The sequence below is a fragment of the Physeter macrocephalus genome, chromosome 6 (genome assembly GCF_002837175.3).
Source record: "Physeter macrocephalus isolate SW-GA chromosome 6, ASM283717v5, whole genome shotgun sequence".
NCBI classification, from domain to species: Eukaryota; Metazoa; Chordata; class Mammalia; order Artiodactyla; family Physeteridae; genus Physeter; species Physeter macrocephalus.
The window spans coordinates 38,627,661-38,645,748 of NC_041219.1; the positions used below are offsets into that span (position 1 = coordinate 38,627,661).

The 18,088-nt window shown below is 45.1% G+C and overlaps 1 protein-coding gene across 9 annotated transcripts in view; it reads left to right on the plus strand.

The window, feature by feature from the left end:
- The first annotated feature begins 9,129 nt into the window (after positions 1-9,129).
- The window catches only part of TCP11L2 (t-complex 11 like 2), a 40,594-nt gene continuing 31,635 nt past the window's right edge, over positions 9,130-18,088 (plus strand). Inside the window, exons 1-4 of one of the 9 annotated variants that reach the window (XM_028490534.2) lie at positions 9,130-9,297; positions 15,392-15,542; positions 15,646-15,696; positions 16,870-17,654. In XM_028490534.2, coding sequence (XP_028346335.1) covers positions 17,498-17,654 — 157 coding nt within the window. In that variant the 5' untranslated portion in view covers positions 9,130-9,297; positions 15,392-15,542; positions 15,646-15,696; positions 16,870-17,497. The other 8 variants (XM_028490536.2, XM_028490538.2, XM_007100964.4 and 5 more) reach the window with 8 other exon arrangements.

Below are 18,088 nucleotides of genomic sequence, written 5' to 3' on the forward strand. Positions count from 1 at the left end.
AGAGATATGGGCAGGTCGAGAGCAAGAGGGACAAGTCATCTAAAGGACTCATCAGGGAAAGAAGAACCTGCAAAGACTGGGAAGGAATAGACAGAGAGGTGGGAGAGTCTGATGCACAGAAACAAAGCAAAGAATGTGCTTGAAGATGGGGAGAGTGTTCAAACTGCGACATTTACTATACAGAGATCAAGTAGCTTGAGGACTGAGAATTCACCATTGGATTTGGAACATGGAGGTTTTCCAGGAACCTCCCTCACAATTCCCAAACTAGCCTGAATGCACTTCTTCTGTGCTCCCTTGGCATCCTGGGTGCTTTTTTTTTTTTCACATACTCCCTTGAAATTATCTGTGTTATTCTCTCCCATCAGACCATAGCTATTTAAATTTAAATTAGTTAAAAGGAAATAAAATTCAACATTGTGTTCCTCAGTTACACTAGCCACATTTTAAGTTCTCGATAGCCACCTGTGGCTTGAGTACACTGAGGTTATAGAATAGTTCCATCATTGCTGAAAGTTCTATCAGACAGCGTTACTCCAATCTTGGTCACTGACCACAACAGTAGCATTTCCGAAGTATCACATCAAGTGACATTCTTAGGTCACTACTTCCCATCTTCCTTCTTCCTCCAGCGTCCCCATCCTAATGGATATTCATTCCCACAGAACCTCAAGCCCCTTGACTTTATCCGCAGAGCTGAGCCTCAGACCTCAGCTGGGGCACCCATGGAGGGGCTTAACATATCCCTTCCAGCCTCATCGTCTCCCTCTAGCACACAACCCCACCCCAATTGTCATAGCCTTAACAGGGAGCCCCTAGCAAAGGAGAAATGTAACCTGTAGGGTCTCAGCCTCAGCCTTTTCAAATCAGCCTTTGCATTACAAATCAGAGCACAGAAGGTGGGTTAGGGGTGAGAGTCAATCATTTAATAACCGGCTGACACCCTAACAAACCTTCCCTGACCCATTCTCCCATCCACCTCCCCCATCATGTTCAGTCCCGTTTCTGGGCATTATTTTTTCCATAGCTTATTGATACCTAAAGTCATAGTATATTTTTGATATTTGTTATCCAGCTTCCTTCCTAAATTGTAAGCTCTTGGAGGCCTGGGCCCTTCCTTAACTATCTTGTATCTCGAATGCCTAGGATAGAGCTTGACACATGGTAATTGCTCTATAAAAGCATGCTCTATATTTATCATATGTTATGTATATGCTATATGTCATGTATGTTATTATTAAAAATTATATTTAATAAAGGTATAGGGCTTCCCGGGTGGCGCAGTGGTTGCGCGTCCGCCTGCCGATGTAGGGGAACCGGGTTCGCGCACCGGTCTGGGAGGATCCCACGTGCCGCGGAGCGGCTGGGCCCGTGAGCCATGGCCGCTGGGCCTGCGCGTCCGGAACCTGTGCTCCGCAACGGGAGAGGCCACAACAGTGTGAGGCCCGCATACCACAAAAAAAAAAACTGGGAGGATCCCACATGCCGCGGAGCGGCTGGGCCCGTGAGCCATGGCCGCTGAGCCTGCGCGCCCGGAGCCTGTGTTCCGCACCGGGAGAGGCCACAACAGGGTGAGGCCCGCATACCACAAAAAAAAAAAAAAAAAAAAAAAAAAGTATATAATACAGCTATATTTTTATATAGTTTATATATTTTTATTACATGTTATATAATAAATGAAATGTTATACATTTATTTTATATATTGTATATATAATAAATGAATGTATATATAATTATAATCTATTATTATATATGTATATTATGTATTGATTATATTAATATACTTTTAAATTATATATATATATGTATATACTAAATGAAGTTAAAGCCAACTGTTCCAAATCTAAATAACAGCTTACTTCTCACTCTCATAAAGTCCAAATGGATTTTCCCAACTGGCAGGCATCCAGAGACCCAGGTTCCTTCCATTCTATGACTTCTACCTTCTAGGGGAGAGTGGTATCTAAGGGCCATCCTGGAAAAGGGCACCCATCCCTCCCCTCCCCTTCCATTGGCCAGAACTCGGTCACATGTTAACATCTAACCTCTGGGAGGCAGTGCACCAGAAGGAAAAGGAAACACAGGTATGGGTGGCTAGCCAATCTCGGCACATATTCACATATACATACATTTCATTTTATTTTCATGGGATTTCCAAGTAGTTGGGCATTATTCTTCTCATTTTATAGATAAGATTGTTCAGACTCTGTAAGGTTAAACTGCTTGCCTAAAATTATATAGCTAATAGGTGGTAAGGCTCGGATTCAAATCTAGACTCATTTTAATAAACCCACCTTCTTTTACGCTAATTTAATTTTTGCTAATTTCTCCCACTCCAGCTACTATCCCCCAAAGAAAATGCTTACATTGTTATGTGTCTTCATAAATAGTTAGAATGGTTTGAAACACTGGTTGATCAAACACCAATTTCCACAAAGTTCTGGGTAGTCCTAACTGATCTTTAATCTTACTTGGCTTGCCTGGGGCTTATTTCAGCTTATCCTAGGTCCAGCAAATCTACATAGATTTTCCTCAAGAACCTCTCTGGTCAGCTCCCATGTAGTTCTGATCTTATTTAGAGAGATAGCGAGATATGTTTCCAATTTAAACAGAGATAGGGGAATGTATTTCCTTCCTAATCACACAGCTAGCTCCCTAATCCCTCTGACTACCTTGTATATTTCCTGGTTTTCAATCAAAGCAAAAAGGAAAAGGGGAAGAAAAGTTATATTTAAAGTTGTCAGAGTTATTTCTCTTCCCTTCCCCGCTCTGCTCTGGGTTCTTGGGGACTACATTTCCCAGCCTCCTTTGCCAACTGGCTTCAGGGTTTGACACTGGAGGGAGACAGGAGGGTAGGAAGAGGGGAGACGCACCCACTCCTGTCCCTCCTCCTCCCCTCTTCCACCCTCCACATTTAGAAAGCCTCTGCAGCAAGGCTTATCTCCTCTATGGTTTCGCCTCCTACTCCTCAGTCCCTCCTTCTCTGGCCTTACCTCCCACTGGACAGTCCTGACACCCAGGCTCTGCTTTTGTCTTTTTATTCCTTTAGCTCTAGGGATGGAAGTAGCTTTCCACTGATTCTATTATCTGGATTGTTTCACCAGCCTGTGCGTAACAGGACTTTTAGCTCTTCCTTCCTGTCTATAACTTCTTCTCCCTATTGAATTCCCTCTATTGAACTATATGGAACAGACTCTTGTTTTCCTGAATGGATCCTGAGTTATTGGCCTAATGGGTAGAGAATAGTAATATTCACATTGATATGTCAATACTGGCTACTCTGTCAGGCTCATTCATTAGCTAAGTAAATGGCTCCTGTACCACCAACTTGATGGATTCAAATTTGTTCCTTGGCAGAATTTTAAATTATCACGTCACAGATCTTTAAGTCACTCAGGAAACTGTTGCCCAATTGAAACTATAAATATTAAATCAGTATATAACAGGAGTATAATAATAGTAGCTATAGTTTATTGATCCATGCAATGTACGTGGCAATCTGCTCAACTCCTTATATACATTATCTCTGAGTTCTCTGACGAACTATGGGGTATTTGTTCTAGTCAACATTCTTAGTGGCAAATTATAGACACCTGCTTTGAATAGATATACTAGAATGCTCTTGGGGAGTTCATGGAATTAACAGGAAGGCTGAAGATTCAGGCTTGGGAAAGAACAAAAGGAAGTCAAGCTATCTTGTCACAGGGGTGATCTGCTTAGGACTCCATGCATTGGGACATCACCACTGCAGGCTCTGTGAATCATCCCTACCTGCCCGTGGTGGGCAGCATCTAATAGGTATGCTTAGGTCCCATGCCCATGGCCCAGTGAGGGTCTGGGAAGAATGTCTTTTCTCCTTTCAGCTTTGGTAGTAAAGTATTAATGGGACTACCATATTACCCCCTTTTTGGCTTCTATAGTAAATAGTAATAATGGGACTACCATTTGGGAAGCTGGACCACCAAAATGACTAATGGCCCCCACAATATCACTATCCATATTTTATACCTATGAAGACAAAGCATATGTATCGATATAATGAGTGATACATATGAGCCCTCTGGTATGTGTGAATCCAAAGCATTCCCTCTTTCCAACAGAATACATTTGTTCTTTATATACGGTAGTTGGTACCTGAATTGATTTGCTCTTTGAAAACCGTGATCTACATATATTTGTAAAATTTTAAAAATCATTTTTAATTTACAAGTATAATCACAATAGCCTTCTATTAAATAAAGAAGTCAGCTTGAGCATTAAAATTCATTTGACCACAATTATGTTGTACCCAGATTTTCAGGATTTGCTATTATGTAGTTAGAGGTATACTCTTAACATGAACAATCCCTATCAGGGAATCGGCCAGAAACACCTTGCTGTTTACTTGCTTCTTTACTCCAGATTTTCTTAGCAGAATTTACTTTTTTTTTCTTTTTCTGACTGCTTCATGTATACATATGAGAGATGCATGGACAGCTTCATATTTTAAGAGAGTTGGCACCATTTCATTCTCCTCGCTACCTGGAAGGCACAGCCACCCCAGTACCTGGTCCAAGCACCCTTCTAGAGTAATGCAATGTGATTATAAATACTTTGGGCACTTAGTTGATGCAGTGCTGGTATGCTTGTTGGCATGTTGTTATGGAAATTAAATAATAATGCCAATAGGTAATACTTTGCGTGTGTGTGTGTGTGTGTGTGTGTGTGTGTGTGTAGAGAAGCCACGAAATGAGCTTTGTTTTCTATTCTTTTTTCTATTCTTTTTTCTTTCCTTTCTTTTTTTTTTTTTTTTTTTTTTTTTGCCGTACGCAGGCCCTCACTGTTGTGGTCTCTCCCGTTGCGGAGCACAGGCTCCGGACGCGCAGGCTCAGCGGCCATGGCTCTCGGGCCCAGCTGCTCCACGGCATGTGGGATCTTCCTGGACCGGGGCATGAACCCGTGTCCCTGCATTGGCAGGCGGACTCTCAACCACTGCACCACCAGGGAAGCCCTGTTTTCTATTCTTGACCAGCCAATTCAGTGAGTCACTCAATATCCCTTTGCTCAGTCATAAACCCTGTAATACTTTCTACTAGAACCCTCTGGAACTTAAGTAAAAACTATTGTACAGACACCTGAATGTTCGGGGCTCTCAATTTTTTATCCTCAAAAAGTAATATAATTACTTAAGTCCCATACCACTTTGGTTTATCATCAAAGGAAAGAAACCCTTAGAGGTTGCAGGTAGGGCAAAACATGTTTTTAAAATCAAAGGAAACTCCATGCACCTTGACTGTCTAAAATCAAAGGAAACTCCATGCACCTTGACTGTCTAAGAATTGGGCTTGAAGGGAACAATTTAAAAAGTAAAGATGAGTATTCCACCCCCCCAGCATAAATAATTTTGACATACCTTAGTGAAGGGCCTTTTGCAAATCTATTCCTTTCCAGAGTTTACATAAAAAGCTCCTTTTCTTACCATGACTTTAAAAAAATATGAATACAAAGGAGATGGGAAAACTATTGTATAGTGTTAATAGCCCTCCATCACTAAGGCATATCGAGGAGGACTTTCAATGATAACAGTAGTATCATTGTGAGGCCATGTGAAATTACATTAATAATGTATGAATGAATACATTCTCATTGTAAAAAAAACAAGCCATTTGTATGTATATAGAATAAAGGAGGAACATCTCCCAACTTGCCTCCTTTACAGCTGGGAGGCTAACTTTTTAGTCCATTTCTATGCATGTCTGTCATGTATACAAAATACATACATGTGCTCTCTAGTGCCAGCTCTCTCTCAAGCATAAATGGTATCACCGCACAGTGAGTGTTCTACAATTCATGTTTTTATGTTGAACGCTGTATCTGAAGAGTCACATTTCTTAATCTTTTCCTTTATGTCTTCTGGGTTTTGCCTTTAATTTTAGAAGCTCTTCCCCCACCCCGCTGGATGTTCCAATTGATTTTTAAATTGAGGGCCCAAATCTTCATCCATGGTTGAATGAAGGACTATGAAGACATTTAGAAAACAACTGCCTGCTGGCCCAGAGGTGGGGTAGAGAGCATGGCTGTCTTGGCTGAGCTCTGAGCCATCATCTCTTTGGCCTCCCATAGGTGTTCCTTTGAGCTTCATCTCTCCTTGGCCCCTCCCACTTCCTGCCCAGAGCTGTCCTCACTGCTGGCCCTCGCTCTCTTTTTTGGCTTTCCAAGGGACAACAGTGGTTCCCAGGTAAGTGGAGGGGGCCCATGGAGGGTGAAGGGGGGTACTAATTAAGAATGGTTTTCTTTTTAGTGTGGTAGGTGTGAGGCAATTGGAATGAGAAATAATCTCCAATTTTACACCAATTCAGTTGAGTAGAGTCAGGGGAAAAACTGGTTTTGGTGAGTTGGAAACTTGATCAAGAATCAACATTTTGATTCTCTCTCAGAACTGGTAAATGATCTAAATCTGCCTTATATTCAAGACCAAAAGAAAAAAAAAAAAAAAGACAAATCTGCCAAGAAGGTGTGGTTAAATTTTGAACATTTAGTGACCGATCATCTTGTTCATATATTAGCCAAATTATTTTTCTTCCTTCTACTTTCTATTGCCTTCCCCCCCCCCCGCCTTTATTGCTTTTTAATTCTTCCTAGCACGTTAAGATGGACAGGGGAGAGAAAAAGAGATGGGATTCCATTCAATCAAATTTTCTACTTACAGTGGAGTCATGTATTATTTGAGGGGTTAGGTTCTAAAGAGAGACCATAAGGTCAAAATCATGTGCAGTCAAAGTTATCCTTGGAAATTCCTTAAGTGGACCATAAGACCTTGGAAACACCTTTTTTCTTTTCTTTTCTTTTTCTGGCTGTTCAGCTTTCAGGATCTTAGTTCCCCTACCAGGGATTGAACCCCGGCCCCAGCAGTGAAAGTGCCGAGTCCTAACCACTGGACCACCAGGGAATTCCTGGAAACAGATATATGTTTCTTCACCTGAGCACTAGATAAAGTAATTGACTTGTATTTGAGGACAGATAAAGGGAAAATAAGCACCTTCAAACACTAGACTCATATTCTGTGTGGTGAGATCAGGACCAGCGACATGATTTTCGAGGTCTTGTGCAAAATGAAAATGCAGAGCTTCTTGTTTAAAAAATATTGAGAATGTCAAGTTGGCAGCATCAGAGCATTAAACCTAGTACGGGGCTCTTCCAAGGTCAGGGTCTTGAGCCACTGCATGCTCACGAAACCAGCCTTGGAACATAATTGAGAAGCTTGGAAACTGAGATCAACTTAGGAAAGCGAAGCCTCACAACTCTCACAGAGAGAAGAAGGGGTTAAAATCATTGGCAGAGTTCCAGTTATGCTGCTGTGCTCCACACTCCCTGTCCCATCTCTGTCTAGTTGAATTTGCATTATGCTAGATCAGCACAAGATGCAGCCCTGCTATGAAAGTTAAATGGCTGAGAGGTTGCAAATCCATATTAAAATTACATTTTGGGGGCTTCCCTGGTGGCGCAGTGTTTGAGAGTCCTCCTGCCGATGCGGGGGACGCGCGTTCGTGCCCTGGTCCGGGAAGATCCCACATGCCGCGGAGCGGCTAGGCCCGTGAGCCATGGCCGCTGAGCCTGCGTGTCTGGAGCCTGTGCTCCGCAATGGGAGAGGCCACAACAGTGAGAGGCCCGTGTACCACAAAAAAAGAAAAAAAATTACATTTTGGGATTTTTCTGATTTATACAAGGCTTCACTGTAATTTAAAATAATTACACCAGCTAAGATTCTTAGCTGGTGTAATTATTTTACACCAGCTAAGGTTGTTTAGAGTGGTTTGCCAAATAGTTTCAACAACACTGATTGAGTGCTTACTGTGTACAGCTCTAAGCACTGCTTTATCTCATTTCAATCTCACAAAAACCCAATGAGACAGTTATCATGTTTCCCCATTGACCAAGATCTCATAGTAGTATGAGCCCATGTTGTGACACTGAATGATTCCATCTAGGTTAACTGGCTTTCTGCCCTCCTTTAAAATGTTGCTTGTCTGGTTCTTTTTCTAGAACCAATTTTGCCTTCACAATCCAGACATGATTTCAGCACTAAATGGAAGTACTTGAGCCTATATAAAAGTCACTTACATTCTTGCATGAAACTGTCTGTCAAATAACACCAATGTACACCTGACAGAAGATACAGTGGCTTTCATGTGTGCGGTTGGGGGAAGGGTGTTTCTCTACACTCTGAAGCACACCCACAGCAGAGCCGAACAGTAGGCCTGACCGCACCGAGCTCCCTGGGACTGCTTATTTACATTAACCACTGTCGAAACTTCTCCGGGAGATAGATGCTGAAGAACCCTAGGGGAAGCAAGATGCTTTATCTTTTGCGTGCACACGAAGTTTATGTCTTCAGAGAGCCTGGGTGGGTGTGACTCCCAGCAGCTAATCATCCTGTTCAGCCATATGCAAATCTGGACTCCTGTTTCTGTGGAGGTGCAGACACAAACATAGGTGACAAGCTGGTTGCTGACATGCGTAGGAATGCACTTGCCCGTTTGTGGGTTGCGTTGTCTCAGTTTAGACCGTGTGATAGTGGGCACTTAACTTGGATCGCCCAGTCTAGATGAGGGGTGTTCGGGCTGTAAAAGTTCCACGCGCGGCCGGGGACCTAGCAGCATTGCTTACGGTGGTGCGCCCCGGGAGCCCGGGGTCGGGGGGGGTCAACCCAGCGCTCCACAAGCACCTCCGCCAGTGGCTCCGCCCTGTCCCCAGAATCCCCGTTCCGCCCCCAGAATCCCCGCTCCGCCCCGTCCCCAGCGTCCCGACAGGCCCCGCCTCCAACACCGAGAGCTGGGGACGGCACCGCTGCCCCAGTTCCGTAAACACTTCTCTCCCCGCCCCTAGCAGTCCCCGGACCGCACCACTCTCAGCCCAAGGGGGGGGAACCGTTCCCTCTCGCACGCAGAACACACCCAATCCGAGGTCTCCTTGGCCTCTTTCATCGGAAGATGAGGAAAATGTCCTGTATTAGGTCAGATCTGTCAGAGCTCGGACATCGAAGCTGAAGTGTCCTAGATTTCCCCTTCTCCCCGATGCCGTCTTCCCCCCTCTCTCCGGTTACGTGGTGGCCACGCCGTGGCTGCCTCTCTAGAGTCCCTCCCGGCCCTTTAAATGCCGCGTGGTGGTGGTGGCAGGGGGCCGGGGAGGTTGAGGGTTGCTGGACTCGTGGGCTTCTGAGGTGTTTGTGCCGTGCTGGGCGAGGGAACACCCAGAGACGCCTGAACCGGACTCTCTCAGTCGCCTTTCTCCTCCGCCTGTCGCCGCGCCGGAGCCGGTGCGTACCATCCCGGGGGAGGGGGTCGCGGGCTCTGAGGCGATGGGCCCGCGCCAGCGGAGAGGGACACGTCGCCCCCGGGCAGCCTAAGAGTCTCCCCCACCCCACCTCGGAGCGCCGTCCTGGGACCCGGGGGCAGGGGAGGTAAAGGCCCGCTCCTTGCTTCCCCAACCCGCCACATCACCTTGTTTGACCTCGAACCGCCGTCCCGCGTGGGAGCGGGGCGCGGGCGCCGCCTGGCCACGGTGGGTGTTAGGGCGGCCGCGGGCTTCAGGCCCTGGAGGCGCCAGGGTCGGGGCCGCTTGGCCTCTGCTTACATCCCCCTGGGTCCGTGCCAGCGACCGCGCCGCTAGCGGCTTGCCACCATCGGGGCTCCGGGAGGGGGCATCCTGTCGCCTGCGACCCCTGGCCCGGGTGGGCGAACTGAGTCGCTGTCGGGGCTGGGCGGGGCCCCAAGTGTGTGTTTGGGGTTTGTTGCCCGGGTTTCCTCAGTGCTCGGCTCGGCCTCCGCCGTCCCCTCCCCCAAGGGTTTGTTTTGACAGGAAACGTGCTGCTGGAGGGGAGGGGAGCCCAGAGGACGTGGGCGAGGGGTGTGCAGATGCGTCCCCACGACTGTACCCTCAGTTGCGGGGAAGAGGCGGGACATGCCCACCAGGCCCGGGCTCGAACCCCTGGGGCTGTCAGGTATGCTTGTGCTTCCCAAGGCTGCTACTCTGTGTGGCGCCACTTCGGGTCACAGCGATGATTTGAGGTGGCACGTGGGCGAACGTGGTTAAGTGTTTTCGTTAGTATTAAGAAAAACTGTTCCCTTAAACCGAGCGATTTCACAATGATATAAAGTTTCCTTTCAAACTAAGTGTATCTAAATGCAAAAATCTAGTTCAGATAAAGAGAAGTGTTTGACAGAGCACAGGTGAGGATGGCAATGTGGAAACAGGCGTGAAGAGTGGCCCTCAAGTGACTAAAGTTTATGCTGTCTTCGATGGTTATCCTGTTACCTTCACCTTGAAGAAACTAGACAAGCTGTCCCTGTTCCCAGTCGGCTCCTCGGCCCCCAAGATCCCCTTGGTCCCATGGGTCTCCAGCCCAGTCAGAGACCTTGCTCTGTCTCACCTGCCAAACTTAATGAGGTTATGACAGTGGTTCCCACTGCAGGAGGCGCTCTGCCTGCCTTTTCCTCTTGCCTCCAGGGATTTCATCTAGCACCCTGGCAGCCCGTGGAGTTTGCCTGACTTGAAGTGGCCCAGAGCTGAAGATACCCAGTCGTGTGTGGAAGCAGCTTCAATGCCATTTTGTAGAGGGTTGAGGGCTCAGAGGGGGAAACAGGTACTAAAACAGGCCAACCAGGGGTGGGAGAAGTGTTTTCAAGTGTGAAAAGTGCCTAGAAATCCTTCTCCCTGACGTTGTAATGTTACGTGTGACGTGAACATCTGCTTTTTTAGACAATGACTGGCTTTGTTTGCTTTTATCTAGCTCTTTGTTGGCTCTAATTTGATGAAGACCAGTATTCTCTAGCTGAATGGAGCAGGCACCTACCTCTCTGCCCTGTGGTTTTTGCTTTGCTGTGTGTGAATAACTTTTTAAGCGCTGCTGCTGTTTAGGACTGGTTCTAAAGCAGCACTTTGCAGAAGATGAAGATTTTTCCTTAACATCTGCAGTGTTCTTTTCAGAGCCCAGTCCTACTCCTCTGACTCCCTGCCCTTTACTACAGATATATGAATGCTTGTCCTTGCAGCTGACCTTGATCTGGTCTTGACGAATGATACCTGCTAGATATTTCTTGAAATTTTCTCTTTTCATGACTTAACCTTAATTGAATGGGTTCCATTCCTCGGGGCCCTGCTGGATAATCTGAATAATTCACTTCAAAATGCTTTTGACTCATGCTAGCTATAAGCAATTAACCCTTTTGATAATACTCGGGTTTTAAGGAGGGATTTTGCAGTGTGTAAAGAATGGCTCCCTGATAGAGGATTTTCAGTCACTCTAGTGGGGTGGTTGAGAATAATTTTGGTCAATGGACTCTTTCAGTGATGCCCTTCACGATATAGCACTTAAGCAGACACCCTGGGGGTAAGGTCAGCTTGTTACCACATGTGCAAGTGTCCACATGGTAGTGCGTAGGTCGATGGCAGAGTGGGAGTGGAAAGAATGAGCAGTACACCAGATTTTCTCCAGCCATCCTAGAGTGGTAAAGAGCACAGACTTTAGGATCCACTGCCTGGCTTAGAGTTGTGCCTCTGCCGCTGCTATGAACCCTCGAGCAAATAACTTAACCTCTCTGAGCCTCAGGTTCTTATCTATAAAACAGGGATAATGATGATACCTTAGCTAACAAGGTTATGATGAAGATTCAAGAAGATAAAACATTTTAAGCACTTATCATGGGGGCCGAGTCATAGTAAGTATTCAATAACTGTTAACTCCAATTGTTATTATTTGCTATCAGTTAGCATTAGGAGGTTGGAAAGGCACAATGTAAAAGTTTCTCTAAGCTCTGGGACTGTGAGTCTTTGCTAATTTGCACTGGGAATTGGAGAAGGAAGACATAGCTTCTTCCCACAAGGAGCTTAAAATTTAGTGGCGAGGCAGATTTGCAGAAAACAACTATCGTACTTTAAATGGCTGCATAACGGGAATATGAGCAGTGTGAGTGAGGCAGAGGAGAAGGGTGGCGCAAGTTGTCTTTTGAATAGAACGTGGCTTAATTTGTTCATCAGTGATGCTCACTGAGCTCCGTCTCTATCCCACACGGTGTTCTAAGCTCTAAGATGACGAATTTGAATGGAATTAGTGGCGATATTAAGGAAGGTCACTTTGAAGTTGTAACATTTGCTTTCAAATCTGAATGACAACAAGGCTCCAACCACACAGAGATCAGGGAGAAGAACATCCCATTGGAAGAGAAAAGCAGGTACAGGTGCTCCAAAGGAGGAAGTTTGGCATATCTGAGGAGCCCAAAGAAGCCACTGTGTCCAGAGCATGAAGGATTAGGGAGAGAGTGGTAACAGAATGAAGTGGGCAGAGGCCAGATCACAGAGGGGTTATAAACCACTGCCAAGAGACTTCTTAAGAAAAGGGAACCCACCTGGAGAAGAACTCTTAAAAGGGATGATTTCTTTTGCCTTTTCAGAAGGGCTCTGGACGATTTCCTGTTTTATTCACTAGGCACTGTTCAAGAAGGGCATTGGGACGGGTTTGACTGTCTAGAAGAGCTTCTGTAATAGAGTAGATCTAAGCTATTGTGGTGGGAACAATCGATCTGAAAACTACAGGAGACTGGGCTGTTCTGAATTAGACTTGAACTTTTGGTTCAGTACTTCTTCTCTTTTAACCTTTTGCTTGGAAATAATTTCAAACTTACAGAAAAAGTTGTAAGAACAGTACAAAGAACTCCCTATTGTCTACCTTTTACTCATATTCACCTATTAACCTTTTGCTCCATAGGCTTTATTGTTTTGTCTTTTTCTCTCTCGTTGGAGAGAAATTTGCATATATCGCCGGCCTTTTTTGCTAAATGCATAATCGCAGCACATTTATCAACTTCAGTAAATTTAACATTGTAATACAGACAGTAGATTCAAGTATTGTAACCATGTTGTCAATTTATGTAATAATGTTCTTTATAGCATTTTTTTCTTTGGTACAGGATGCAATCTAGGATCATCTATTGCACTCGGTTGTCAAGTCCTCTTTCATCTGGAACATATCCTCAACCTTTCTTTGTTTTTTATGACATTGATATTTTTTTTAATTCATGACTTCCTCTAATAAGAATAAAATAATAATTGATATCTGTCGAGCACTTAGTAGGAGTTTAAGTACTTGACATAGACAATTTCAATGAATCTTCACAACAATTCTACAAGGTAGATAATAGTATTGTCCCCAATTCATAAATGGTAAGTTCCCTTTCTCCAGTCAGTAAATATCACGAGTCGAGATCAAGGATCCAGTCCACCTGGCTCCAGAGCCAGTGTTCTTACTGCTTCGGTGACATGTGCATTGTCACTGGTGGATCTTTGCAATCCTGAACCAGTGCAGGATCATTTGCAGATAGAGTTTGCTGCAGAGAGGAAATAAGGAAGTAAAGTCGGTAATCTGGATGCAGCCTGAGGCTCACTGGCAAATTAAAAACTGATCTCTGCTCCATATGTGCTGGAACACAGGACTAGCCCCTTCAGGTCTCTGTACCTGTTCCCTCCTCTCTAAAATGTCAGTGGTCGTACTGCCATTCATTCAACAATAACTATTCAAGTGCCTGCTGCCTCCCAGTCATTGACCTTGGAAGGAATGACATAATATTGCCTTTATTATTATAAAATGTGGAACAGTACAATGAAAAATGTGATTATTCTCTTTGAATAGTGACACACTGGAGTGTTGGAGGCTTTGTTTTGGCGTTATCTTCTCTCTTCACATTGACTTTACGTTTGGCCAGTGAGTAAATCCTCCCAGGTAGGATGAGAAGTGGTGTTCCTGGAAAGTTGTTTGGTTTGTTTGTGAGTCGCGATGGTGAAGGTTAAGTAAATCTAGGTTTGTCAGTATGGGAAACGTTACCTTTCTTAAAGAAACAACCTGTTTTCGTTATCACTATTCTAAGAGAGAATCCAAAATAGCTTTAAAAACAGTCTAATTACCGTCAGTGTCTTTGAGTCAAGTAGCTTTGTCCCCAGATGACCTGTATGGAAACCCGAGACCAAGAAAGGTAAGAGCAAGTGTGAAGGAACTTGCAGAAAACTGTTTACACCATGATGGGCCATTTGCTTTTGATTTTTGTATTTCAAACAAATGCAAGAATTCTGTCCTAGGTTAAATACCAGTCTTTGTTATCTGTAGGGTAACATGCTTATATCATCATGGAATAGAACTGTTCTTCCCTCTAGAGTTTTTAATGACTGAAATGATGATAATAACAACTACTAAAGCAAATAATACTAACAATACGCAACATCTGTATCCTGTTTACTCTGGGTCAGACACTGTTCCAAGCACTCTACCTAGATTGACTGAATGAAATCTCACACCAACCCTGTGAGTTAGGTATTATTAATATGAGGACGCAGGCGATTTCTTGATAAAGTAATAGTGTGCATTTTGGCCTCAAAGAAAAGTTTCTTCTTGCATCCACTAAAACCCAGTTGTAATGTGGAGGCTTAACTAAACAAGAGTTTCTAAACATTTTGATGCTTTTACATTTTCTGTTACATCCCCTATGCCAGAAACTCTACCTCCAGTGAATTGTTGGAAGAAAGCATAGTTGCATGTTATTAAGTATGTCTGCCATGAGCACATTTAATTTCTCAGAGCTTCTAGTGATGCCTCATGGAACTCTGGGTTTATAGCATGTTAGCAATTCCTCACTAAAAGGCACCTGGTAGCTGGCCCAGCCCCCTCAGAAAAATGAGGTGAAGAGAGCAGACTCGATGTGGATAAAGTCATGCAGCAAATCAACAACAGACCCAGGCCTTACACCCAGGACTTCTGCCTCCTAACCTAGAGCTTTTTATTTTTTTTAATCTTTGTGCTTAGCTGCCTTGTTAAACACAGTTAAGAAACCTATGAAGTGTGCTGTTCAGCTGGAGTAGAAAAATGAAATGGGTAGTTATAGCTATTTACCCAGTTCATAAATTCCAGTGGATGGAAGCTCTTATTCACTCTTACTAGGAAAAATAGCCAAAGTGAAGAGAAATTGAGGGCAGAGCATCACAGCACAGTTGTTACAGTTGAATGAATGAAAGAAATACTAAAATGGAAACAGAGTTTAAGATATTCTAGTAAGAGTGTGACGGGACCAGTCACTATTGAGGCTTAAGCCTAATAAAGCAGGTTGAGGTGGTAGGTACTCTGCTCCAGGCCTTGTACTTTGACAGCAGCAGGCCTGTAAATGTGAAGTGATATCAGTTTGCAAATATTCTGGCTGCAGCTATACCAGATGGGATTCAGTGATTCCCATTCAGCTAACACCAAATGAATATTTGTCACATATTTGACACTGATGATGGTGGACGAGTCACAGTTCCTGCCTATTAAGGAGAGTTGGAAGTAGCCACAGGAGGAAAATAGCTACAAAGGTCTAAATGCTATTGTGCAGATACGAGAAATGTGCTGCAGGTGTACAAAGAAGAGTGCCCTTAGCTCTGGCCACGGCGTAGAGGGAAGGCTTCCTGGAGAAGCTAGCATTTTCGAGAAATGCCATCAGTGAGAATTAAAATGTTGGCGAAGATAGAAGGCTAGAGGGAAGGGTAAGTGCACCATTTGGGATTTGGGGTTCGGTGGAATTGAAAGGGTTGGAGCAGACCCCTTTCTTCTGTCCTCTATCCTCACCCCCACCTGTCCCCCTTCCAGCAGATGGGAGTTAACGCTCAAGGAGAATCTAGTTTGCCTGGGGTAAAGGAGGTGAGTTCACTGCTGAGGATGCCAGGGGTTGGTCCTCAGTCTGTGTCCAAGATGGCTGGCTTCTGGGCTTTAGGAGAAGGCGAGTGTATCTGCTGGGGAGCTTCCTGGCAGCTCATCCCCACTCCCTGCCCTTCGGTTTGCAGAGGCAGCCTCCAAGTTGGTGGTTTTCTGTTTGCGAAAGTGGTAGGCTGAGCACGGGTGCATTTCTGCAAGTGGCAGGACTGGAGAGGTTGTTTAGGTGAGGCCAGGGGCAAGTGCCCTTGGCTTTTGACCCTTAGTAAGTCCCTCTCAGGCCCATCCATTTCTCTGTCATCACCCGAAGGATAAAGAATAGCACTGTTCTCTCAGCAAAGGCTCGATCCCCCTACCTTGATCCCAACCCTGCCTCTCCTTTCTCGTGCTTCCTCAGCAATGCCTTGGTTTCCCTTTCTTTGTCCTCCAGCATCTGGCACACACAATTTTAGGTAACTGGACTTGAGAGCCATGAGAGGATGGCCCTGTGTATTTTGTTCACTGTTACTTTTCCCAGTGCCTGGTGCATAGTAGGCACTTAATACACGTGAAAGGAATCATTGAAGAAACTGCAGGCATTTCCAGGCATTCCATGGGTAGTTGTGGTTTCCCGTTCTGATAGCTTTAAAAGCTCTGAGTACCTCATTGCTGGCTCAGGTTTAAAGAGACTCAGTGAACCCTTACTATCATTACCATCCGTTCAGGATTTGAGGTGCCTTTCTCCTCGGGCCCAGGTTTCCCCTCAGTGTCAGCTATCACCACACTCATATCAGGGCCAGCTTCCTCACAGGCCTGGCTGAGGATCCTGATATCAGGCCTGAGCGTCCTGTGTACCCAGGATCTCCTTTCCATGGGCTGACTGGGCCCAACTGCCCTGCCCTTCCCTGGGAAGCAATCTGATGTCCCAGAAACAGCCGTGGATATAGAGTCCAGGGACTGGCTTTATGGCACTGTAGGTCTCCTAGTGTCTGTTCTCCCCCCAACCTGTGAATCAGGATCTTTTGTGCCTGTTTGTTCATTGGATGACAGTGAGTACTGTCTAAAGCACAAACCAAATATCAGGCCTTACTCTTCATAGCGTGACAGTTCATGGGAAAATGGAGGAGAAAAACCTATATACTTGCCAGCCAGAAGTTTTAATCAGTCTTCCTCTTTCCCTAGGAGGCTCACAGACAGCTAAAAAGGCTGATTTCAAAAATATTTTATTTAAAACAAAGACAGAGGAAAAATAATAATAGCAAACATTTGAATGCTGTGCTAAGCACCTTAATAAGATCAATCCTATTTCATCTTCAAGCAGCCCTATGAGGTTAGTCTTTCAGCCCAGCTTGACTCATGAGGTAGGGAGTTAAGTGACTTATCCAAGGTCACATGTCAAAAGACAGAACAAGCTTCAAACCCAGAGCCCCACACTCTCACTCTTACCCTCCCACGCTTTAGCAACCCCAGGAGGAGAGAGTGTGTGCTCTGCACATTGTTTTTTGAGGATGCTTTATTGCTGGGGGCTGCTCCACGTTCACACCAAGTATGTCCTGTGTGAGCTTACACCTTGGCTGTGGAATCCCTTTCTGGAAGGCAGTCTTGCAGGCCTAGTGATAGCCTGGCCCGGGTGCCATGGGAGGAAGGAGGTCATCTTCTGGGGGCCTTTCCAGTGCTGTGACACATGCGACACGGCTGTCTACATTGAACGAAGCACCACCACCACTGGGGGGAGTACCGCAGAAGGTTGACACAGGGTCTGTTTGTCTGTGCAGGTGCTGTCTCTTTACCCACACTCCAGTGACACAAAATGCCCTTCAATGGTGAGAAGCAGTGTGTGGGCGAGGACCAGCCAAGCGATTCAGACTCTTCCCGGTTTTCCGAAAGCATGGCTTCGCTCAGTGACTATGAGTGCTCCAGGCAGAGCTTTACAAGTGACTCTTCTAGCAAATCCAGCTCTCCTGCTTGTAAGCCAATGGGGAATGGAGGTGGTTCTAGACACGCATGTTGGATTTTAAAACTCGGAAATGAATGAGAGCAAAGTACTGACTTTTCCCTTCTAGATGAACTGGAATGGCACTGCTGGGGCCCTGCAGCTGTCTTGTACACGCTTTCAGCAATAAGTTGTCACTGACGTTTACAATCTGCCCATTTTTATTGTCATCACTGCCTCTGATCTGCTTTGGTTTGGCTATAAATCAGGTCTCCCAACCCCACCTGTCTTCTCTCTCAATTAGCAGAAAGCTACTCCTTCTTGAGATCATTTTTTGAGCTACATTCAAGGGTAAATTCAAATCGGTCCTTTCTTATTTACATGGAACGAAACTTGCCCCAACTCAAGGGTCAGGCAGGAAGTGAAATAATCTAAAGGGTTTCCTACTGATTTCAAAAACTGTTGTGC